The sequence below is a fragment of the Notolepis coatsorum genome, assembly GCF_963971535.1.
Source record: "Notolepis coatsorum genome assembly, chromosome: 10".
Lineage (NCBI taxonomy): Eukaryota > Metazoa > Chordata > Actinopteri > Aulopiformes > Paralepididae > Notolepis > Notolepis coatsorum.
This window is the reverse complement of record NC_140174.1, coordinates 112,101,075-112,128,225: the sequence shown is the minus strand read 5'-3', so window position 1 is coordinate 112,128,225 and position 27,151 is coordinate 112,101,075. Positions and strand designations below refer to the sequence as shown.

At 44.1% G+C, this 27,151-nt stretch overlaps 1 protein-coding gene across 1 annotated transcript; it reads right to left on the bottom strand.

Annotated features, from left to right (window-relative positions):
* LOC311235903 (ATP synthase subunit alpha, mitochondrial) lies at positions 1-25,552 on the bottom strand. The gene is made up of 11 exons (XM_084323427.1): positions 25,394-25,552; positions 23,830-23,905; positions 14,059-14,228; positions 13,144-13,317; positions 9,979-10,145; positions 7,960-8,260; positions 4,501-4,725; positions 3,299-3,406; positions 2,755-2,899; positions 1,433-1,583; positions 1-662 (listed from the first exon to the last, which is right to left on the bottom strand). The coding sequence occupies exons 1-11, from the start codon at positions 25,451-25,453 to the stop codon at positions 584-586; spliced, it is 1,656 nt and encodes a 551-aa protein (XP_084179553.1). The 5' UTR covers positions 25,454-25,552; the 3' UTR covers positions 1-583.
* Positions 25,553-27,151: the final 1,599 nt, after the last annotated feature.

Here is a 27,151-nt window from a genome sequence, read left to right as displayed (position 1 = left end):
TTACATTTGCAACAAATGCTGCCATGTTTATTTTGATCGATGGTATCAAACATCTCAAAACACCAGCACTCACAACCAGTAGTTCAGAAAACTAGGGCCATATCTTCATCCCCACCAAGTTGATGACAGTTGGGTCGTAGCGGGACGGACCGGAACCAGAACATCCTCAAATCACCATGAAACTCTTCCTTTGACCCGTTAATAAAATGCTTTATAACATAAGTGCTGTACATTGAACAATTTGAATGGCTGCCCCTACACGCTACCAATAGCCCGGTCAACATCATATTTTCCCCACAAGATATTTTGGAACAACAAAAATGCTATATTGATGACAGATTCATGAACACGCTGAACAGGAGCTGCAGCTCACCGCTTCCTCCTCACATCTCCCGACACGCCATCCAACCACGGCAGACAAACTTTACAGCGCGCCAGAGTTGTAAAATGTTTTATTCTTCTTAGGAGAAAGTCTGTACAGGAAGGATCTCTTGGCCGTCAGTGGTTCTTTCACATACAGAAGCGGAGTGGGGACACAGACGGAGAGACGGAGCAGGGGGGGAGACGCCTCCCGTGGGAGTCTTCACTCGAAGCTGGAGAGGAAGGTCACCACGATAGCCTTCAGCTTGGTATCCGACGCCTCCGAGATCTGACCCTCGGTCCTGGAACAGACAAGAGACCGTCCAAATCAGGTGGCCTGAATTAACACCGCCATGTCCCCGACTACACCAGACGTTATGGGGAAATGCTGCTTACAGTCTTCCCAGTTTCCTCCCTCTGTTCAGTAGAAGGCTATCCGGCTGTGAGCTAGCCTAGCACAGCACAAATGAATGAATGAATAAAAGTGGATACGGACCAACAAACCTAGCTCTCCCGGAATTTTTAAGGTTCATTATGCTAGTGGTCCGCATCCGCTTCCATTCATAGGCTAGCTTTCTAGTGAACACAGAGAGGAAACTGGTGACCATGTTCTTGTCCGACTCTGGGGAAAATGGTAAGCACATTTCCCATAATGTTGACGTGTAAAGTCCTCATGCATCTCCACTATTATTAAGACAGAATGCTTACAATGAGGGACACAAAATGCAGGGTTCCTGCAGATTTCAACAAGTTAAGACCACATTGAACAGAATAACACCTATTCCACGGCCATACCGGCAAAAGCGTATGAAAAAATTACTATGAATGAGGTAATTCCATATGAATTGTTGGAGGTACTGATGAGTCAGACAGAGAAGTTATCACAACATATAAGTAACTTCTAATACAATACATTTAAGACCCACCAAACCCATATTTAAGACCTTAAGGGCTAAACTTTACGGCCCAAACGCCTGAAAAGGCTGCAGAGGACACGGCGATGGTTACTCAAGTCCAACCTACGCATCAGACCAACACTAACGTAAACACAAGAGGTGACAGGGAGTCTGACCTGATGGTGGCCAGCAGCTCCTGGTGCTGGCTGAGGACGTGCTGCAGGAAGGCCTTCTCAAACCTCGTGATCTTGCTGGGGTCCATTTTGTCCAGATAACCTCTGACTCCGGCGTAGATTACAGTCACCTGTTCCTCAATGGCCATGGGGCCTGGCAGTGGGAGAGAGGACACAGAATTAGAAAGAAATTATAGGTTTTCAGAGTGCCAACGCTTCAGTGATTCAGAGTCCAAGGCCTACAGGTCCATGAGTGCTGCACTTTATTCTCTGGTCACGTTTGTCCTCAGACCTAGTGATGCTAACGAGGAACCGATTAACCTAGTGACGCTAACGAGGAACCGATTAACCGTTAACCTGGACAACACTCAGTACTAGACAACACTCACAGTTAGGCCTGCCGCGATAAGCAATAAATTGATTAATTGCCGCGATAATTAAAATGAATGCAATGATTTTGACGGGCGCGATTAATTGCTATTTGCGCGTTTGTTTTAATGATTGTCTATATGAATTGAAAATGGGGGACCCTGATGGAAACAAGACAAACGTCTTTCTCAGGTCTGCATCCCCTTAACAATTGTATGTATTGAGCCGTACTGTATTGTACCCATTCTGCAATCTGTTAAATAAAGTTTTCATTCATTCATTCAGGCGGAACCAGTGCCCCTTGCAGTCTCTCTCCGTGTGGGTTGGCCGCTGGCGTTACTACAGAGCACAGCACGGGAGCTCCGTGGGGCAGTAGCAACGCCACATATAGCTTAACTACATTTCTCAATGGTGTTGCTCCTTTTAACCAAGTAGCGTTATTTGTAGTGTAACGTTAGAATAACACAGAATAACGTTAATACAATTACATGCATCATTGTTTACAATGAACGGGTGGGGCTAGTCAAAGCACTGGAGACGGGGACAAGTTAAACATGAATTAATTTATTATAACGGGTCGTTTTCGAGTCGTGCTGCAGTGCCTACGCACCACAGCTATTCTATTATATACTGCTTTGACGCTTCCTCCTCATCGTTGATTGCCTGTAGTAGCTGCATCTAACGTTAGTAGCTAACGTTAAAACTAAAAAACACAACCGGACGAGACAAGTTGTCGGCTAGGATAATCACAACAATACTTCCGGTCCGGTCGGTGGGCTTCAAAATAAAAGTCTTAAACCGGAAAAGACGGAGCGGTGGGCTTCAAAATAAAAGTTTTGGGAAATAAATTTCTCCAAAAAATTCTCTAAACCGGTCGCAATAATATCGCTTATCGCGATATTTTCGGGGGCAATTAATCGCCCAGCAAAATGTGTTATCGTGGCAGGCCTACTCACAGTACTGGCCCTGCTTCAGCAGCTCGGTGAGCCGGACTCCTCTGTTCAGCAGCTGCTGTGTGGCAGCGTCCAGGTCAGAGCCGAACTGAGCGAAGGCAGCAACCTCACGGTACTGAGCCAGCTCCAGCTTCATGGTGCCAGCCACCTGCGCACACACGGAGAGACAAACACACCACACAGGAGGTTCAGCATTCAAGATATTAATTTGTCATGTTAAACTGACAGGTCACCCCCTTCACACAGAATCCATAAATATAGACTTAAAACTAGAATTACAAATATTAAGAAAAACCTTAATGCTAAAAATAAAATAATCTTAACCCTTTCACTGCCGCACTACCAAACGGTTAACCCTTTCACTGCGACAATACACAGGTTAACCCTTTCACTGCCACACTACGGTAACCGTCGGTAGTGTGATAGTAAAGGGTTAACCTTGAGTAGTGTGGCAGTGAAAGGGTCAAGTATAAATAAGGTAGAGAAGTAAGGCACGAGTGACAGTTTTGCACCTTCCGTTCACAGTGTGGTGGTGGAAGGATCTCACCTGCTTCATGGCTTTGGTCTGGGCCGCGGACCCCACCCTGGACACGGACAGACCCACGTTGATGGCTGGACGGATGCCCTTGTAGAACAGCTCAGTCTCCAAGAAGATCTGCGGGGGGAGACCGGTGCCAGTTGGAAAATACGTTAAAAAGAAAAAGCATTCAGAGATGAAGAGGATTACTGTAGGTCTACGCCCTGGGATTTTGAGAAGGCTTAGAAACATTGACTGGAAGTAGATATGGACCACTATCCTAGTTTAGCACAATGACTGGAAGCGGATATGGACCACTATCCTAGCTTAGCACAATGACTGGAAGTGGATATGGACCACTATCCTAGCACAATGACTGGAAGCGGATACAGACCAGTAGCCTAGCTTAGCACAAAGACGAAGTGGATAGAGACCACTAGCCTAGCTTAGCACAAAGACTGGAAGCTTAAACGGACCACTAGCCTAGCTTAGCACAATGACTGGAAGCGGATACGGACCACTAGCCTAGCTTAGCACAAAGACTAGAAGCGGATATGGACCACTAGCCTAGCACAGCACAAAGACTAGAAGCGGATATGGACCACTAGCTTAGCACAAAGACTAGAAGCGGATATAGACTACTATCCTAGCTTAGCACAAAGACTAGAAGCGGAAAACACCACTATCCTAGCTTAGCACAATGACTAAAAGCGGATATGGACCACTAGCCTAGCTTAGCACAAAGACTAGAAGCGGATATGGACCACTAGCTTAGCACAAAGACTAGAAGCGGATATAGACTACTATCCTAGCTTAGCACAATGACTAAAAGTGGATATGGACCACTAGCCTAGCTTAGCACAAAGACTAGAAGCGGATACGGACCACTAGTCTAGCTTAGCACAAAGACTAGAAGCAGATATGGACCACTATCCTAGCTTAGCACAAAGACTAGAAGCAGATACGGACCACTAGTCTAGCTTAGCACAAAGACTAGAAGCAGATATGGAGCACTATCCTAGCTTAGCACAAAGACTAGAAGCAGATACGGACCACTATCCTAGCCTAGCACAAAGACTAGAAGCAGATATGGAGCACTATCCTAGCTTAGCACAAAGACTAGAAGCAGATACGGACCACTATCCTAGCACAGCACAAAGACTAGAAGCAGATACGGACCACTAGCACGGCACAATGCCTGGAAGTGGGCCAGCCGGAGCCAGCAGACCCACCTGTCCGTCCGTGATGGAGATGACGTTGGTGGGGATGTAGGCGGACACGTCGCCGGCCTGCGTCTCGATGACGGGCAGGGCCGTGAGGGAGCCGCCGCCGAAGTTGTCGTTCATCTTGGCGGCTCGCTCCAGCAGGCGGGAGTGCAGGTAGAACACGTCCCCGGGGTAGGCCTCGCGGCCGGGGGGGCGGCGCAGCAGCAGGGACATCTGGCGGTAGGCCACGGCCTGGGGGGGACGGAGGGGGGCTCGTCAGAAAACGTTGTCGTTTGATTTGTCACAAAAAAAAAAGCTACATATCCCCAGTGTTGGATATATTCAATTGTGTCCGTTACTATGCTTCAGTAAATTGTAATGAACCAAAAGGAGAATCTCAATTATATCCTCAGTGTCCACCCCCCCCTCCCCCCATCTTTGACGGTGAATAACACCCTGCTATCAATTATCTAAAGCAAAAATACCACTGAGCTCAATCAGCAACTTTGAGAACATGCATAGTAAATATCTAAGTAAATGAAAAAATGAGTTTTTAGTTTTTTTTTTTTTAGATACAGTACTGAATGTTGCCATCCAGACATATGCAATATGAATATAGAATATCAGGCCTATAAATTGCTTTATATTGTCAAGTGATACAGAATTTTTACGGCCAAGATCTCCTCCGTCGGATTACGGCGTTAAATCTGGATTTAGTACCACCAGGCGCCCGTTACAGGGCAGCAAAGACCGTGAATGAAATCTACTGTAAGTACAGTTACTTTTGTTTAATGGCGACAGCTGCGTCAGAAATCAGCGAACACGTTTTTTTTACCCTTTATGTTCACAGAAAGTCGAATTTTATGGCAATAACGTTGAGGTTTGTTCGACCTGTGAGAAAAACACGACATTCCAGTCAATATTTGTAAGGAAATAAATGGTTGGCCTTCCTTAGTCTACGGCTGGTGTGAGCTGGGTAGTGTAGTTTTATGAAATGTAGACGTCCATCGAAAGCCCTGGGTCTCCTCTTTCTTAGGACTACAACAATTTAATGGTGGCTTCCTGTCCTCGCATCTAAAACATCCGATTTCCGATGCAATGCGGAGATTTTATGAGTTCAAATTTCGCTAACATACACTTCGCCTGCTGTTTTGATAGGGTTAGAGTCTTCACTCTTGGGCACATTTTCATCACTTAATACGGACTGAATTGATCCATTTGTGATGTGAAATAAATCTCGGGCTTAAGGGAATCTATTTTTATAACGCATCTTAACACTATGTGGACCGTCCACGAGTTAACTCGTGGCGAGTTGTTATTGTTTTATTCCATATTTATAACGCTATTAACGTCCGCGATCGAGATGCATGACCTACCCACATATTTGATTTTAGAAACATGCAATACCGGCCAGATCCGCTTAGGGGCGCCATCGCTCCACTGCAGTATCATTGTGGGCATTTGAAAAAAGAATTATTTTCACTGTATGTGGGCGTTTCATGTGAGCCTCGGTTCCAAACGAACACCCTCCATCTTTGATCACGTTACCGATCGCATATTTCAGCCTGGAATAATGGGATTTATGATTAGCCAATGGACATATCGATCTACCAGATTCAGATGACTAATGACGAAATGCTGCCGGCGATCACATGGCCTGATGGTAGGATACTATTCCCCCAAATTACAGCTGGATTGGACATTGTTTAAAACGTGATCGATCACTGACATTGGCTACCTGAACGCACACTGTATTGCTAATCAATAATACTAATCGGCGTTCCGCCGCCCCCATTTCATCCATAGATGCTCTGTAATAGTCGGATTAGGCCTGGGCGGTATCATTTTTTTCACACAGTCATACCTTGATGACCTAATACCCCGGTGTACGGTATGAGTCAGCGGGGGGGGGGGGGGGGGGGGGGGCAACCCGTGTTACCAAGTAAACAAATCGTGGAGATGGCCAATTAGACCGCAGCATCCGAGTGCTACTATCATTAGCTCTCAGAATGGTAGCCACTAGCCAGAAGCCCGCAGCATCCTAGTAATACCAACGTTAACTCTCCGAACCGAAGGTAGCCAGGAGCCCCGCAGCACCCTAGTACTAGTAACGTTAGTATTGTGTATTCAAAAACGCACCGGATTGCGACGTAAGGTTTTACAGTTTATTTGCTCCACCAGTCCACAACAACACTCTCGTTACCACAACGCTTTACGGTATTTTCACAGCACTGTCGCAACATTACCGTAAAGCGTGACCACCGTTGTGATACACATGCACAACAGTTAGCTCTCAGAACAGCCAGTTAGCACGCAGCACCAGGCAGCAAGGGTAAGCGTGTCTCATTTAATTTCCAGTGAAGCGGGGTTTCCCCTCCTCCTCCTGTGTGTAGACAACCAGCTCTGCGGCTCGCTCCACTAGTGAGGACTGGTCTCGCCCTCTGCTGGCGCGTGTGTGCAGTGCACTACAACCAATCACTGTTAAAACTCAGTTTCACTGTAATATAAACTGAAGCGGATCTGTGATTTTGACGGTATTGGTTTTCAATAGTCGGTAACTGGTATACCGTAATACAGTCATACCGCCCAAGCCTAGTCCGGATGCTACGCAGTTTGTTTTATTTCATTCGTATATATATACAGCAGAAATGGCGTTTGATATAACGGCGCCAACGTTTAGACTATTATCTAGCTTCCTGGAAAAAAGATGAGACGAAAAGCGCGATAAACCTTATATTCACGACGCTATAAAATGACAACCAACCGATGGATTTTAATTTTCTTGAAGCCATTATGAAGGCACGGTTTATGCACTCAAGTGACAATGAGAATGGACAGATAGCAATACTATAAATTATATATAGCTCTTAGAAAGTACATCGGTTTGTAAACAAACCTGTCCTCAGGCATAAATCGCTGCAAGACTGTGGTCGCCAAAGTGTTAAAGCACATGGCAGCAGCAATAAGAAGAAATTGTGCAATTTATTTTATGTCTCACTTGGCAGACATAATGCACAGCAATATAATATGAAAGCGTATTGTAAGTAAAAACAGTCAGTTACCATTTGTAATAATTACCTGCACTTTGTCTGCAGCAGGTCTCTCCGCTCAAGGAACAGCATGTCTACCAATAGTCTATGAACTCTACGCAAAGTGGGCAACATGTTGTTGGCACGATTCGGAAATGCAAACAAGAACCGCCGTTATCATCTTTTAGATAACACTAAGCTTTCATGGTAACGTTAAGTTTACCATCCATGCTCCACAGCTTCCTGCAACAACTCACGCCTCGCGGGATTTCAAAGCAAGTTTACCGTTTAATTGCTACGGACATATTTGGTGGTAACCGAATTTATATTTATAGAAATATATATATTTTTTTAAACAAAAATGTAATCGAGCACCCTCAAAAACCCACTAGAGTTCAGCTGAACCGGCGATTACGCGAGTAATTGGATTACTCCCACCACCCCTCCCTCTCCTCACCTGCTTGGAGAGATCGTCGTAGATGATCAGGGCGTGCTTGCCGTTGTCTCTGAAGAACTCGCCCATGGAGCAGCCGGAGTAGGGTGCCAGGTACTGCAGGGGCGCGGCGTCGGAGGCCGTGGCCGAGACCACGATGGTGTACTTCATGGCGTCGGCGTCCGTCAGCCGCTTCACCAGCTGGGCCACGGTGGACCTCTTCTGGCCGATGGCCACGTAGATGCAGTACAGCTTCTTCTTCTCGTCCGTTCCCTCGTTGAAACGCTTCTGGTTGATGATGGTGTCGATGGCGATGGCGGTTTTGCTGCAGGGAGGGGGGGGGGGGGCGAGCGAGGGAGTCGGAGAGATTATAAATGCACCGCGTTCCGGCCAATACCCACGAGTCACCTCCTACTATAGAGGACTGCACAATAGAGAGCATCCTGACTGGCAATATCACCTCCTGGTTTGGGAATAGCACTGCACAAGACCGCAGCAGACTACAGAGAGTGGCCCGCTCAGCCGAACGCACAATTGGAGGGGGGCTTCCCACTCTCCAGGGCATTTACAACAAGCGGTGCATGGGCAAGGCGAAGAGAATAATCAAAGACTCCAGCCACCCAAACAACTGCCTCTTTGAACTGCTGCGGTCAGGCAAGCAATACCGGAGTCTCATGGCAAGCACAGAGAGACTCTGAAGAAGCTTCTATCCCCAGGCCATCAGGATGCTCAATCCCCAGGCCATCAGGATGCTCAACGAACAACAACAATATGCAACAGCCATCAAATGCACTCACAGCACACTTTAAACATACAACTCACTGCAGCACCCACTTTACCTTATTGGTAAATAATTTGCACTACAACCCATACCTCATTACACCTTACTGTAAATTGTACCTCATCCTTTGCACTGTATAGTATATTGTATGGTTACTTCTACTCTACATTGAGCATTGTATATACTGAACATTTGTCTACGTACTTGACTTCTATTTTATACTTGCTATACTTATTTTATACTTTTTTGCCTAGCACAGTCTCTGGAGCGGAACAGAAAGAAGCATTTTGTACGACAACTAATAAAGAAACTTGAACTTTAACTACTAGGGCTGAGCCCAAATGTTCGGACCTTCGTTCGTTACGTTGGCATCTTCTGAAACCAACATTAGAATTTTTTATTTTAAATTAAAAAAATATATATATATATTTATTTTGTATGTGTATTCATTCCGTTTAAACCGATGTAGTTTTCTTCACAGTTGTAGATAAAGATTAGGCTACACTAATATTAGTATTAAAACAGAGTTATATTCATTAAAGAAAGTTGATTTAATAAAATAAAAAAATACTCATTTAATCAGATTAATTACTTTATTCAAATTGAGGATATTTAAATTGAGGATATTTTTTAATTTTTTAAGATGACTTATTTTAAATTATTAAAAACGAAGGTTCGAACGTCCGAAAAAAACCTGACAAAGTTTGAAGCCCAAAAACAGGCTTTGGGGACAGCCCTACCCCCTACCTGCGTTGAGCTGCTATGCTGAAAAAGTATAATGGAGCTCTATGGAGGAACCATGGCACTCGCCAGTAAGGCTGGGCGATTCTTGCTCAAATGTGTCACGATTTCTCTCTAAGAATTGAGATCACGATTCTCTCACGATTCTTATTTTTTCAATAAAATATGAGATTGCATAAGTCTATGAATCAAGATAGATTTTTTTTCCCGATAATTGCCCAGCCCTACTCCCCTGACTAAAAGTAGTTTTTGGATGTCATTAGCCAAATCAGCACGGCTGAGAGTGTGAGACTTTCACCTTTTACATAACTAGCTTTGGCTTGGATTATTTGTTTAGATCACCAACATGGCTAATAAATGCAAATATAAATGCAAATATATTGTAGTTTGCCCCGTTGTTCTGACCAGGATTACGTTCCTTTTTACCTCCTTGATGCATGCACACACCGAGTCTGACGTGGACGAGAAGCCCGTCTATAGGAATACTGTGCATTCATTCTTAAGTTAGCTGTGGTTCTCACCCGGTCTGCCTGTCCCCGATGATGAGCTCACGCTGTCCTCGGCCAATGGGCACCAGGCTGTCCACGGCCTTGATGCCAGTCTGCATGGGCTCCCTCACAGAGATACGGGGGATGATGCCAGGGGCCTTCAGGCCCACGCGCCTACGGATAGTGGCGCCCAGGGGTCCCTGAGGGGCAGAGATCATCATCACCAGTGCTATAACAACATCACCACCAGGGGTCCCTGAGGGGCAGAGATCATCATCACCAGTGCTATAACAACATCACCACCAGGGGTCCCTGAGGGGCAGAGATCATCATCACCAGTGCTATAACAACATCACCACCAGGGGTCCCTGAGGGGCAGAGATAATCACCACCAGGGGTCCCTGAGGGGCAGAGATCATCATCACCAGTGCTATAACAACATCACCACCAGGGGTCCCTGAGGGTCAGAACTCATCATCACCAGTGCTATAACAACATCACCACCAGGGGTCCCTGAGGGTCAGAGATCATCATCACCAGTGCTATAATAACATCACCACCAGGCCAGCGCTACAATCTAGAAATGTTTAAAAGGGGCACTTCACCAAAAACAATGAGCACATAATCACACGCATCCAAAAACTCAGTTTTGCACATTTTAATTTAGGCTACATTCACACTCAATTCAGATTTATTTTAAAAAGAAAATTGGCCAATATCAGATTCCAGTGTGAACTGGTCACGCTCCTGAACTGACCAGCTTGCGCAAATTAACAATACAAAAAAGAAAGGACGTAAAAGAAATTGTGACAAATGTCAATCTAGAGTACGAAAGTGGCCCAAAATCTGAATAGAAAAGTTCAGATTCCATGCGATTTATGCTGTTCACACCGCCATGAAGGAATCCGATCAGAGTCACATGAGCAAAATCTTTTAGATTTGAGCCCAACGTAGCCATAGTTGACAGTTATTGGAGAGTATGCAAGTATGAATATGGCCACCGGTGGCGTGTATAATTTCCCCAACGGAATTTCACTTCCACGTTCGGTTTGCGCGATCCGATTGGCCACTGACGTTTTTTTCAGTGCCAATCGCGTTACTCCTAACAATCGTGCCAGCAGGCTGTTACCCTAACCCTAACCAACTTCGAAAGAGAGCGACTTCGAAAGAGTCGCAAAGCTTAACCAGTTTGTTAGGAGTAACGCGATCGGCGCTGAGAGAAACGTCAGTGGCCAATCAGATTGCGCAAACCGAACTGAAACTCTGTTGGGGAAAATATACAGGCCGGTGATGTCATCAGGGACATTGACTCCTTGTGTTGATTACATCTCAATGAAATGATGGTAGCTGTCCCTATAAGACAAGGGGTTGCCATTTATTAATCATTTCATGGAGCTGTAATTAACACAACACAAAGATACAATGTGCCCCGATGACATCACGGTGCCCATATTAAAAACTAATTTACCACTTTATTTAATAACTGTCGAACTAAAAGAATGTGTGCAAAACGGAGTTTTTGGACATGCCTGCTGAGATTATGTGCAAAATAAACAGCATTGTTTTTTTGTGTGATGTGCCCCTTTAAGACAATTTCAGACTTAGACCATCGTGTCATAGAGAGATAGGGGTGGGCGATATATCGAGTATACTCGATGTATCGTGGATTGTTCTACCCGAGATGTAGTACTGTACTATATCGCGAACATAGAGTATTAGTTTATAAGGCGCCGCCCGCGGCCGAGAGACACTCTGTGCTTTCCTCGAGAAGGGACGGCGGAGCTATAGGCTAACGTTAGTGTACTGGTCCCGAGTGTAGCAGGGACGGTGGAGCTATAGGCTAACGTTAGTGTACTGGTCCCGAGTGTAGCAGGGACGGCGGAGCTATAGGCTAACGTTAGTGTAGTCAGGGCTGTACAGTGAGATATAATGTTGCGGTTGTAATTTCATTAGACAGACCAGCGCGGACCTTTAATAACATGCAATGAGCCAACGGTAGCTGCTAACCAAGGTATCCATTAGGATTATGCTAAGCTAACTAGCGATAGCTGCTAACCCTGGAAAACGGTCAAAGCGGACTCCACAAGACTAGTTCCATTCGTGAGCAAAGGGGGTGGGTTATATTGACAACGCTTGACAACAGAAGTTTAAACATAACTTCATATTTATTGGTTATTCGTTTCTGTATATCATCCAATTTCCATCTCCGTCTGTCTCCATCTCCATCTCTTCCTGTTTACATTCGAGTGCGACGTCATCACCTACGGCAGCTTAGACGATCAAAACGCGAACCTAGAACAAACCCCGAGGGGGGGGGGGCTGGCTCTCCATTCTCGCCCCCTCTCTCTCTCTCTCTACATTCAATGATTTAAAGTAGCCAAACGTTACAGACAGTATAAATACTAACTGGATAGTTGATGATAAACATTTAATTTCATTATCTGAAATATTCTAAAATCATTAAGTCTGCTATAAGCCATTATACCTTTGTGTGTGATTATTATTTTCTCACAGTAGTGTGTATGTATATATATATATATATATATATATGCGTGTTTGGCTAAAGTGGATAGAAAACACAGTACTGTGTAAAAGTCTTAGGCACCCAAGAGTTTATATAAATTGTCTTAGATGTAAATAAATATTTTTATTAGCGTGTCAGTAGACTACTCTTAGTACATTTATTAAATAATTTTTTAAAGCATCTTCATGGTTTAATAATGAAAACATATGTTGCAGGGACTTATTATAATCATCATATTGGCGTGACTGTATGCATCAAAGGGTTAAATCAAGCATTTTTAAGTGCTTTAGAGGAAATGTCAAAATATCGCGATATATATCGTGTATCGCGATATGGCCAAAAAATATCACGATATCATTTAGAGGCCATATCGCCAAGCCCTATAGAGAGATGGGAAGAAAAGGTAACCTGAATAACCAATCGGCACCAAGGTCATCTGAATACACGGCTTGAGGGAGGATTTCACCTTCAACCCATCACTAATCTGATCCATCAGTGGCATTCATTGAAATTCATTATTTCACAAGTATTTTTTACCCATTTGTAATGGTTGCTAAAAGCCCAATATAAAAAATTATTATTAATAGGAAATACTGTGGGCAGCATAACATGAATGCCTGAACATATCTTCAAAACCTACTGTGGTTTTTAGCAGCTTTCTCTTGTGAACCAACCTTTCCATCAATGGCGTTTCCCAGAGCGTCCACGACTCTGCCCAGCAGCTCCAGACCGACGGGGACGTCCACGATGGCACCCGTCCTCTTCACGATGTCTCCCTCCTTGATCAGCTTGTCGTTACCGAACACCACCACGCCCACGTTGTCAGGCTCCAAGTTCAGAGACATGCCCTGCAGAGGGGGTAGTTAGGAGGGATGGTCATTGAGACATGCCCTGCAGAGGGGGTAGTCAGGAGGGATGGTCATTGAGACATGCCCTGCAGAGGGGGTAGTTAGGAGGGATGGTCATTGAGACATGCCCTGCAGAGGGGGTAGTTAGGAGGGATGGTCATTGAGACACGCCCTGATTAGAGTGAGGTGAACAGACTAAAAACATTATCTTATTAGATAGAGATATATATTTTGTGGTTCCTTCATCCTCAAAGCAAATATCCAAACCAGCTATTTTCCTTTTAAATTCACACTGGTCAGGGAGGCTCTGCAGATGCCATCTTTAACAAAGCCAACAACAAAGACAGCCTGACCTGCAAACTGCTGCTTACATGGAGTCCAAGCTACAAGACTTGAGATGAGAGACAGACGGAGAGAGACAGACGGAGACAGAGTGAGTGTAAGAGACGGAGAGAGACAGACAGTAAGAGACGGACAGAGAAAGAGACAGAGCCGAGATGCAGTGTTATGGTGGAATCTCTTGCAAACGGACCTAAAATTGAATACCCTCGTCTCACTTTAGATTTTTAATCAATAACTGCCCATTGCCAAATTGTAATTGCTTTCCTTGACCTACTACTGTTGTATCGTTCTATTTACTTGCTACTATACCGAAATGTATTTTTGGCAACACTGCATTACACAAACAAAAAATTCACCGTCTGTTCTCCTCCCGTCAGCGTCATGGTTTCTCAGCCTCACCTTGAGTCCAGAGGAGAACTCGACCATCTCCTCCGCCTGGACATTCCTGAGGCCGTACACTCTGGCGATACCGTCACCGATGGACAACACACGGCCAGTCTCCTCCAGGTCAGCGGACATGTCGGCTCCCAGGATCTTCTCCTCCAGGAGGGAGGACACCGCAGCGGTGCCTACCGGAAGAACGGTCTGACTAGTTAGGGATGTGTCGATTAAGAGATCAGCCAACATGACACCGTTCATATTGTATGCACAATTGCACAGCTCCAGTTACATACTATTCCACTGTATTTCTAAATTTAGTGTAGTATATTCTACAATCATGCACAATTGTACAGCCCTGTCCTATATTCTATTGTATTTCTATTCTAATTTATACATTCCATTTTAATTGTCCGTTAACACTTTTGAGTGCCAGCGACAAGACTTATCGTTAGTTCATGCCAACCGTTGAGTGCCAGCGATGATAAATCGCGCTTTTTTTTAAAATTTATTAGCGATTTTAATTCATATTTCATCAATCTAGTCTCACGTTAGTGCTGCAAACTCTCTGAGCTCCATTGGGAAAATACCGCCCCCCGATAGTCTCTCCCTGTTGTACTGCACCCCATTGGATTAGACTGAATGAAACACATGGGGGGGGGGGAATCCAGTTTCCTCATTTTACTTCTGGGGCAAGCCACACGAGGATCCAAGTCATTTCTGAGCCCCAAAACAGCATGGAATACATATTTCCAGTATCCAGTGTTGGATCAATAAACGCGATCGATATTTGGAATGACGATCAGGAATTGGAATAATCTTTTTGGAGAACATCTGATCTGAGGTAAGGAATCTATTTTACCAGTCTTAGGATAATCAGAACTTTTCTCACAGAGATATCAGCATGCGTGTGTGTGTGTGACAGGAAATAAGATTCGATTTTTCAGCCCGCTTATATAGCGTGCATAAGTACACATATACTATCGATAATCTAGCGTTTATTTGAAAACTATTCATAAATAGGCCAAAAAATGACCGTCTTTTGTGTATTCCAGAATATTCCAGTAAAGGGCGTTTATCACAGAATCTTTATATTTTCCTGACCCTTTCAAAAAGAGTTTTTCAAAATGGTATAAAACAGAAATGAACCGATTAAAAAAAACAATCCGTTTCGACAATGTTGACTGCAAACAAGTCATTGATAAGCGACGGCCAGATAAGACAAAGCCATAATTTAAGACATAGTTTATGAGTTTGCAAATATGAGAGCTGCTCCATCATTGAAGTGGACGCTGGCATACGGAGCCCTTTAGCGCTCCGCGTGGCTGGCACTCAAAGTGTTAATGTTGATGCACCAAATTACCCAAGACAAATTCCTTGCATGTGTGAGCTTACTGGGCAATAAAGACTTTTCCGATTTTGATTCTGAGTGATGACCACATTATTCAATTGAGGGTTTTGGGCCAAACACAGATAGAGATGGACGGTCCAAACCCAGACTTTGCCCACTGCTGAGCTCAACCGACAGTTTACTCAGATTGTGGACTGGATTGTAAACACACAGTATGTCAATGCAGCTTTGCCAATATTGAGGTTCTGTGTCAACACTACAGTGTAGTTATTATTTTGAGGAAATCATTTGGGGAACTATTTTGAATATTTCCAGAAACCACCCATTAAAGTTCTGACCCAGTCTCTTAATGTCACTTTAATGTCCAGTCTCTTAACACATTCCTGGCCAACCACGTGATTGGGAGCAGACGCTTGACGACCAACCACGTGTTGTGTAACTCGTTATTTCTTTTATTCGCTATTGCCATTCATAATTCATCGTGGCACCTTGTGCATACTGTTCTGAGTGTGTCTGCGATTGCAGACGGTCAATAGCGCCCCCTAACGCATTGTGGCAGCAACTGCACTACATTAGAAACGTTGTGGTTTGTTATCTGGGCCGAGGTGAGCCGTGCGGGCGGGGTTTAAATACTCCGGCGAGGTAACCAGTGTCAACGATACATCTGCGAGGCTGCATTGATTTCAGGATGATTAGATAATCAGGTGAAAAGTGACAACGTGTTTAGTGGATTCCACTAAAACGCCATTATCGCGTCTTTTCCTGGGATTACCAAGAATCACCAAAACTATACTCATATTCAAAACGGTATAAAACGGAAATGTACGGAGGAAAAAACTATCCGTTTTCTGCATGTTGACTGGAAGCAACTCACTGACAAATCGACGGATGTATTAGACCCATAGCTATAATATAAGATATATTTTAAGCACTAGCAAGTGAACAAAGCGCCCCATTGACTTACAGCACTGCCGTTCTATACAGAAGGTAAACAGCGACCCCTGGCCGTGAATGTGTTAACACATTGGACGCCAGACCCGTGATAAGTCGGGTTAACTCGCCATCACTTGGGTGCCAAACCCGAGAAAAATCGGGTTTTCTATCGTCATTTCTTTTATTAGATATTCCCATTCATAATCCATCGAGGCAGCCTGTGTTTATCATTCGGGATGAGTCTGAGATCGCAAACGTCCAATACCGCCGCCTGCCGCCGGTATTGCACATCCTTGGAAACTGTCTAGCTTGGGCTGTACTCTAAAAAGTCCGGTCCGGGTTTTCCTAGTGGGGCATGGCGAGCGGTTATAACACATGGATTGAGGATAATCAAGCACTCCCCGTTCATGTTCTTTGGTGGATTATGTTGGCAACACGATCGACATCAATACTTGGAATGGCAATCAGATAATTGGAATATTCTTTTTGCAGTACATCCTAGTCAAGGAAAGGGCTATATGGTATCAATCTTGAGTTGATAGAAGAATCCCTTCCCCGCGATCCTAACGTATGTGTGTAACATATTCCGTTGGCGACGATCGAAGCATAGAAACCCCTCCCCCCACACTTTCATGCATGCATGATGAAACATAATACCAATAATATAGCGTTGATTTCAGATTGATCCAGGCGAGGAATGCCACGGTTTCTAGTGAAATGCACTAAACGCTGCATAGCGGTGTTTCCTGGGATTACTCTAAAACTATACTCATATTCACCACGGTATAAAACGGGAATGTATGGATTTTTTTTTTTACAAATTGAACAATAGATACTCGATTAGAGATGTTCCGATACCATTTTTCCCTTTCCGATCCGATTCCGATACCTAAGCTTTGGGTATCGGCCGATACCGATATTTATCCGATACCAGTGCATAAAAAAAAATTCAAAAAAAATTATATAAATTATACTTTTTTTTTTTTCAGATACTGTTATACTGTTTTTTAGTAATAACTAGAACGTATGGTATTTATTCAACAACAGGTGATTGTATAGATTTGTATTAGTATCATTAATCAATGAGTATGGGCTGCAGCACTGCAGATATACCCTACTCCAATGATCCACACGGACATTAAACGGTGTTGCACTCGCTACTCAGTGGCTCTGCAGATATACCCTATTCAGTCTGTAAACTAGTGGCAGATAGAACGTTCATGTTGTGGTTTTTGATGCAAAATAAATATTCAACATTCTCTTTTGAAACTCCGCCTCAGACTCTTATCCTTTGGCACTTGCTGTACTTTGCTTGCAGGTCTGCAGCCATTATTGCTGGATTATGTGAATAGCACCAACTTTAGACACGGTAACGTTATCAAGCTAAGCTAACTGACCTAGCTCGCCTTCCCGCATCGACATTAAGATAACGTTAGTAATAGTCAGCTAACGCTAGTCCGTAGCTACTTAACTTAAATACAATTCACCGTGGGTGCATTATTGTTGATAGACGGTCACGGACAGTGTTAGGTCCTGGAGAAAGGACAGGCGATCATCTGATTTGATTGAGTAACGTTAAAAGCGGATGTTGTTCCAACTAGCTATCTTTCCAGCTAATGCCATCATAACACCAGCCAAACACATCCCGATTCCCGTCCGAGCTCCCCGTCACACCGCACTGTCGGGGACAATGGAATTTAAGAAAGTGTATCTGCTGTTAAAATGACACAGCATCACACTTTAAAACATGTTCATTTTATAATCCTCACTCTCCGCAGGACTCGGCAGGAGATAAATTACATCATGGGATCGGAGGCTAGAATTTACGTGTACTCGCCGATACCGATACTAGCATTTTAAGCAGTATCGGCGGCATTTCCGATACTAGTATCGGAACAACTCTATACTCGATGTCAAATGAGCAATAGTTTTATATCCATAGCTATGATATTTAATAGTTTTAGCCCTGCAAACATCGGCATGTATCCCCATTCATTAAAGCGCTGGCATTCTTGCCACACGGCCCACAGCAACATCTGGCGCTGAAAGTGTTAAATGTCACTTTAATGTAGCTTTTCTGGCTAACCTGCACATAACCCATATCACTCTAACCCAAACCTGTTTCACCTGCATATAATCCTTTTATATACCTACTTATTAGGGATGCACCGAATGGGAAATTCTTGGCCGAAACCGATACCGAAAATAGGAAACAGTTGGTCGAAAGCCGAAAATGATTCCTAGAATAGATTTTCTTTTTACCAATGTTGTTCAGCTACCCGATTATGGAAAAATATATGATTATGGCTAAACTTAACTTAAATAATAAATAATCACTATTATGGGTCTTTGTATCACAAACAGTACTGTATTTGCAAATCTGGTATGTCATAAATGTATAGATGTAGCAGTACTGTCTATCTATCTGTATGTCATATATGTCCTGATGAATTGAAAATGGGGGACCCTGATGTAAACAAGACGAAAGTCTCTCTGGTCTGCATCCCCTTAACAATTGTGTGTATTGAGCTGTACTGTACCCAATCTGCAATCTGTTAAGTTTTCAATCAATCAGAGAGAGAGAGAGAAAGAGAGAGAGAGAGAGAGAGAGACGGACATCTGTGCTCTACTGAGCACACCTTTCTAGTCCCCAGATGACTTTGGCACAGTAGACGGCGTCAATGTGAGAGAAACAATCCCTCCCGCTCTCGCTCTGAATAATATGCATATTAGATCACTCAAGTGATATATATAGTAAATAAGGATAAAGTATGTTAACACTTTGAGTGCCACTCACGAGATTTCTCAGGTTTTTAATAGTGACGTAGAATGCCACTCACGAGATTTCTCGGATTTTTTTTTGCGATCTGAAAAATTATTGCATCACCCGAGCCTACCCGAGTATAGCCGAGGGGCGCCGGCGATCACTGTGGAAAAAAGCGCCCCCTGTCGTCTCCCAGATGACATAAGTGATTTTGGAATGGACTCAATGAAAATGTGGGGGGAAAAAAAATCCGGTACTCCACATTTTCCAGTTCACTGATCCAGCCGGGGTTACCAGAGTTCATTCTGGAGCCTCAGAGCCCCGCGGATCATGGAGTTCTACTGTATCGCGTTGGATCCATACACGTATCGATTTTTTCGAATGGTGATCAGGAATTGGAATATACCAGTTGGATACCATCTGATGTCAGGTAAGGACTCTATGTTATCAGTGGTAGGATAATCAGAGTAAGTTTGATGAAGTTATAAGCTGTTTTGTGAAATGTCTTCTTTCGGTTTCACTGTAAAAGTCCGTGAGGAAATCAACGGAGGGATTATCAGTGCGCGGCCGTAATGTGCTTGCGTGCACGTATAATATTGATCATCTAGCGTTTATTTGAAAACGATTCATAAAAAGGCCGACGAATATCAACGTTGTGGAATATTCCACTAAAAGACGATTTTCATAGAATGCTCCAGAATGAGCTGTTTTTTATATCAAAACGGGGGCTTTTCTAACTGTTCTGAAACGGAAACGACGTGATAAAAAAACAATCTGCCTTCACAGCACTGACTGGAAAATAGTCTTTGATAATGCGATGGGCAGATTAGACACATAGCCATAATTTAAAACATAGATTAGGCGATATTAGGCGATATTAACGTTAACATTGGTGCCGATGGTGGCATTCAAGCGGTAAAACGGAAAACCAGGCGTGGCGCTCAAAGTGTTAAAGACGCATTTATTGGACTTGTTGCGAGCGGAGTTTACATACTGTAGAAACAGCGCGACTCCCGAGGAGATGCATTGCTCCCGAGTCCCAAGAGGAGTATCACGCAGGACAGACAGCGTCAATGTGAGAGAAACAATCCCTCCCACTCTCGCTCTGAATAATATGCATATTAGATCACTCAGTGATATATATAGTAAATAAGGATAAAGTATGTTAAAGACGCATTTATTGGACTTGTTGCGTGCGGAGTTTACATACTGTAGAAACAGCGCGACTCCCGAGGAGATGCATTGCTCCCGAGTCCCAAGAGTAGTATCACGCAGGACTGAAGAGCTCACAGGGCGCATGTAATGAATCCGCGTTTTGATGACATCACCACAACAACACACGTTGGGTTGCTTCTGTTTCGGTGATATATTTTCGGTGAAAAAACTCTTTTGGCCGAAAACTTTCGGTGGCCGAATTTTCGGTGCACCCCTAGTACTTATACACCTAAATATAACCCATACAACTCTATGATAGCATGTCCAATAGTGCTGTGTATATACAGGGCTGTACGCTAAGCTTTTTCACTAGGGGCACAGGTGCCCCTAAATGAAAAATTTAGGGGCACAGAATCTTTAACAATTTTACCATTATAGTGCAAAAAAATATGTTCCTCCTGCCTCATTACTGTAGTCCTTTTATTTAACATTTAAGTGCTTTTGTTGTTTTCAGGTTTGTATCTTTTATAATGAACCAACTGAAGTATTACCAGAACTGCAAACATTTCTTCTTTAATCGATACTACTCTTATCGCTTCTTTATTATTTTGCAAGAAATCTTTTTTTTTTTATTAAGAACATAGACATTGCTTTATTATTCTTTTATATAACTATTACTGCACATGGCTACTTTTTGATCAATTAATACAAGCAGTCAGATAAATTAACTATTTTGGGACTTTCTATTTTATTTAGAAAGTTCTTAAATCAGAATGTCCCACCCAATACCCAGCTGTTAAAAAACAGTTCAATACTCTTATTTTATTAGTAGAGATACTTTTAGAACAATAGCCTGATGATATATTTTCCATGAGGTGAGTGGATGCATGACCGGAGCAGTGTGTGAGAGAGCACACGCTTTGCGTAGTGGGCGTGTCAACAGTGTCAGCTGAACTCGCACCAAACAAGGCATAGGGAAATAGTCAGACATCCCAGAATTATTTCATAATACAAAGTTTCTGAATGGATATTTGGATTAAACCAAGTTGTATGCAGTGATGACCGGTCTTTCCCCACGGAACTAAAGTTACTTAACGTTACACACATCGCGCTATGCATGCTTGCTTAGCTTGCGAACGTTAAGATAGGAGATAGCAGTGTAACTTAATCTTACACAGGTCGCGCTATGCATGCTTTTTTTTAACGTTTCGTTCTCTCAGCTATGATGAGCTCTGCTTCAGCACGGACAGCACCTCTCAAGTACCTGTATGTGCATGTGTGAGTGTCAGTCGCGCAAGTGTGTAAGTAACAGCCCCGCTCCTCGGGCAGACGGAGAGAGAGACCGAGGGAGAGATATAGAAAACGGCCAACAAGATTAGTTTGCAACTTTTAAATTCCTTGAAAAAAAAAAAAAAAAGGAGTGAAATACGAATGAAAGGGTTGAAATCAGTACTAGCAAGGGTGCCCCCAAATATTTCTCTCAACTAGGGATGGGAATCGAAAACCGGTTCCTAATTGGCCGATGCCTGGAACCGTGTGGCTCCTGTGACTTTCGATTCCCTTATCGCTGCCTACAGTTGCGCAATAACGTTACGTTAGCATGTAGCCATGGCAGACTATTTGATTCCTTAAGGGCTCGAAATTGCCTGGGTTTTGGTAATATGCTCCCGAAATGCTCCCGCTGTTTGGCTACGTCTATGTGCAGTGAAAACTACTTGAATGCTTTAGAACCTAGTCATTGATTTAGATCAGGGTGAGCTAAAATTAGCCGCGGAGCTAACGTGAGCTAACGCTATTTAATCAAGCTCACAAAGAGAGATAAACAGCTGACAGCGGATAGTACAGGTACAAATACAATAAAACAGCAGGTGGGGGCTGTTGTGTAAACCTTGTACTCTTTAGTTCACATATAATGAGAGACGTGAGTGCTTGTTTACAAGTCTGTAAGCCAGTTAGCCAGGAAGTACAGTGGTGCAACATACAAATGTGTCCGTGTAGCAACACAAGCCAATACATAAAGGACAGGGGCCCGGGGAGGGAGCTCTCTCACACTGTGTGTGTGTGTGTGTGTGTGTGTGTGTGTGTGTGTATGTGTGTGTGTGTGTGTGTGTGTGTGAGAGAGTGAGAGACAGAAGTCAGAGGAATAACAACCTGTTATTCAATAGATTAAATTAGTTTAAGAATAAAAAAATAAATACATTTTAAGAGAATCTCAAATACATTATTTTATTTAAGTGTAGGCTATAGTTAATGTTTTATTTTTTACAGTTTTTGTATTTTTCTGACATGGGGGCTCAACAATAAATGACAATCAGAAATGTCAAGTTGCATGTTGTTATTCTAACCAGCTTAGACCCCTACGCTCTGCATCTTCTGGCCACCTCAGACCTACTCCTATCCAAGCTCCGGGAGGGTCATCAAAGAGAAGTCGCCTATTCTCAGTCCTTGCCCCACAATGGTGGAATGAACTACCCACCCCAGTTAGGACAGCCGAATCACGTCCAATCTTTCGCCGTCGACTAAAGACGCACTTCTTCAACCATTATCTGAATAAAAAAATATATATCTAACCCTAACTAACCGTACTGTCATGCACTTGTCCTAATAAACTAACCTACACTGTAGCACTCAACACTTTGATGAACATTGTTGCTCAGCTGATAGAGTTGTGCCCTTCCTGATGGCTTGTCGTACAGAACTTGTAAGTCGCTTTGGATAAAAGCGTCAGCTAAATGACTAAATGTAGTTCTGTTGCATTTCCAATTTATTTAAATTATAATTTGATCAGGTATCGATAAGGGAATCGAATCGATAAAATCCTATCAATTCCCATCCCTACTCTCAACTAGCACAGGCTATTTTTAGGGGCAATATGCTACGCCCTCGTAGCACTGTACAGCCCTGATATATATTTATGGTATTTTTATAAATATAAAGTTTGCCAATAATAGGGATGCATCAGTAGTCGTTATAGTATTTTTTTTTCTTTCTAAAAATAAACCAGTTCAACACAGGTAACGACTTTTGCTTCATTTCTTTGATTGCTCAAATGTATGCTCTAGTCCAGTGGTTCCAAAACCTCTCCTCGAGGCACCCCAGCCGTTCCATGAATTTGTTAAATTCCACCACCAGCGCACCCGATTCAACTAATAAAGGGCTAGTTAAGTTGAATTCAGGTGTGCTGGTGGTGGAATTTAAGAAATACATTGAACGGCTGAACGGCTGGGGTGCTTCGAGGAGAGGATTGGGAAGTATTGCTCTAGTCGATTTGTGTTTTGAGCACAAAGTTCATCATAGATCTAGCCTCTTTATTTTGCTCTCAAAGTGCACCAGATTGATGCATTTAACTTTAAAAAAAATAATAAAAAGAATTGGGTCAGGGGTTCACCCACCACAGTCTCACAAAATCCTGTGGTAAACACTGAGCACTATTACCCAGTAGTACCAACTCATTTTATACATGTACATTGTATTGCACTTTACTGTTACATTTGCACTCTGGTTGGATGCTAAACGTATTATCGTTTTACTGTACGTGTGCTGCATGATGACAATACATTTTAATTTTTAATCTAATAATTTAACTCACCGCTTGCCTGCAGCCATGGTCTGTGTGTGTGGAGGTGTTGCACTGCTACGCAAGCGGCGGGTAAAGTCTTAGACACCTGTGGGAACAAGAACAACAATTTCGGGTGGCACCCAATTAGATTATTTCCATAGACCACCGCAACACTTCCGGGATTCTGAAATCGGGGAGGAGATAGCGGGGGGAGCATATGAATGAATGTGGATGAAAGCCGTGATGTAAGTGGTTGCAGAAACGGCTGTGGGGGTGCTAGAGACATGATCGAATAGACGTTTATGCGCCTCAATCTCCTGAACACGGCGTGACCCATTCCTAATCGATCAGAACTAAATCGGCAGAGAAAAAGCCCATTTTAAAGCACCTATTCCGCATGCACATGCGCATAGTGCCCATGGAGTCTGGACGAGGCGAGATGACGCACGAATGAATGTGGACTGTTCCATCAGAGGGCAAAGCTTCGGTGCAGTGCGAGTGGCTACAGACCATTGACTTAAATATAAACATTAGTCTACCTGGAGACTCAATGAGGTAATTGTAGATGTCGCCATAAGACGCGTCTGGCCATTTAGTGGGATAATTTCTCTCATTATCCTGTTCGGCTGAAAGGACACTGGCCACCGAAGCTCCCCCCTCTGATGGAACAGTCCACATTCATTCGTGAGTCATCTCGCGTCGTCCAGACTCCATGGGCAATCTGCGCATGTGCATGCGGAATAGGTGCTTTAAAATGGGCTTTTTCTCTGCCGATTTAGTTCTGATCGATTGGGAATGGGTCACGCCGTGTTCAGGAGATTGAGGCGCATAAACGCCTATTCGATCATGTCTCTAGCACCCCCACAGCCGTTTCTGCAACCACTTACATCACGGCTCTCATCCACATTCATTCATATGCTCCCCCGCAATCTCCTCCCCGATTTCAATGTAACACGTAAGTGTAGTGGTCTATTGCAGATAACGTTGCACGTGACCTGTTCTGTCTAATGTTGAGTGATTTGCAGTGTCAAATTTGCCTCGGGATAATAAGTATTTCTATTCTAGTCAGCACAGGAAAAATAAATTGACAACTGACGTGACTGACAGCTTGACATCTGGGGGATCATAACACCAATCTCAAAATATTATTTAATTTACTAAACTAAATCTATACGTTCTTCTTAAACAAAAACGCAATGACACTTGATATCCAAACATTGAGAAGCTCAACAGAGGCACGACTCTGTGAGACAAGACATGCAGTCAGAGATCCTGACCTTCATGAACACATCCAGCTAACGGGAGCTAACTAGCCAGCTAACATGCTAACGTCAGCTAGCTTCCACGCTAGCTGGGTTTATTTTGGGAAATCTATTCTAAAAACGTAGCGAACGACCAAAAGCGAAAATAATTAACTAAGACGTCTTCGGAGAAGTTTCCAAAACGTCAAGTCGTTAAAACCACATTTGAAGTACAAGAAGTTCTCTTTGACACCCGCGGCCCGTTACCCTTCACGCCCACAGCGTTACACAACAACCTTAACGGTTTGGTGAGAAACCCCTCAAAATGTCGTTTATTTCATTGCAATATTTACCAAGCCGGCCCTCCTGGGCAGAGCCCTGGCCACAGCCGCTGCTACTCGCACGGATAACATCGTCGTCTTGGTTGTTGTGCGACTTGTCCTCCACTCTGCAAGGTGGTGAGAAAGTAGCAATGGCTGCAGGAACGCTGCTTCTTATGACGGAGCTGCTGTCAAAGCACCTGGAAGTGAGAGCGTAAGGACTTCCGGTATTGCCATTCTGCCTTCGAAATAAGAGCATGGAACCTTTTTATTTGGGGGGGGGGGGGGTACTGACGTCACGTTTCTAAAGGTTCACCCGAGGGCCGCGTAGACAATTGTGAATAATAAGTGTGTTTTCGTTAAATGGTTTGAGTACACACAGTCCTCCTCTGACAGGCTGGCAATGAGGACTCAACCTAGTAGCTGAATGAGTGCTCAACCTAGTAGCTTAAAGTGGAGATGAAGCAGTGAACAATGTGATCCTAGTTTGTTTGTTGTGTACCTTGTGTAAGACAGGGTTCTATAATCAAATGTGAAATCTATCTTATTTGTCTGAAAAATCAAATATAATATCCCTGTTTTCAACATGGGCGCCGCCATTTTGTTGCTGACGTCATGGCTGACGTCATGGGGCTGGTTTGGTGTATACACTGCTGGTTAGCTGCCTATAGTGAATGGGTCAGTCAGTAAATAAAATGTTGCCTACAAAACAACGGGACCGCGGTGGTTCTGTTTGTATTGCTCCTGGCTGTTCAAACTAATTTTACCATGTGAGAGAGAGGAAAGTTGGTTAATTTCCACAAACTACCAGTGAAAAAAACAGTGTTGTTGGCACGTTGGCTCAGGCTGGCTGCACTCAGGCGGCGCGACCAGCCTGTTGGACAGGGAAGGAGGATCTGCAGCGAACACTTCATTGCCTCGGATTATGTTGTTGGGGTGGGATGTTTGTCCAGAAGACCACTAATCAGCTGAAGCCGGACGCGGTTCCCTCAGTCTTCGACAGACAGACCGGCCCAGGCAGTTCAGCGTCGCGGAGCATTCAGCCTGCTGGCTACCTAGATCCACTTCAACCAGCGTCGCGGAGCATTCAGCCTGCTGGCTACCTAGCTCCACTTCAACCAGCGTCGCGGAGCATTCAGCCTGCTGGCTACCTAGATCCACTTCAACCAGCGTCGCAGAGCATTCAGCCTGCTGGCTACCTAGCTCCACTTCAACCAGCCGAGCGTCGGGAGCTCCAGCTGCTTGTCGATGTGCTAATAGCCTGGAGCCAGCTACCGTTAGCTTGCCAAGGCTATTAGCACACCGACAAGCTGCTGGAGCTAGCTACCGTTAGCTTGCCGAGGCTATTAGCACACCGACAAGCTGTGTAGCCAGCTACCGTTAGCTTGCCGAGGCTATTAGCACACCGACAAGCTGTGTAGCCAGCTACCGTTAGCTTGCCGAGGCTATTAGCACACCGACAAGCTGTGTAGCCAGCAGGCTGAATGCTCCGCGACGCTGGTTGAAGTGGATCTAGGTAGCCAGCAGGCTGAATGCTCCGCGACGCTGAACTGCCTGGGCCGGTCTGTCTGTCGAAGACCGAGGGAACCGCGTCCGGCTTCAGCTGATTAGTGGTCTTCTGGACAAACATCCCACCCCAACAACATAATCCGAGGCAATGAAGTGTTCGCTGCAGATCCTCCTTCCCTGTCCAACAGGCTGGTCGCGCCGCCTGAGTGCAGCCAGCCTGAGCCAACGTGCCAACAACACTGTTTTTTTCACTGGTAGTTTGTGGAAATTAACCAACTTTCC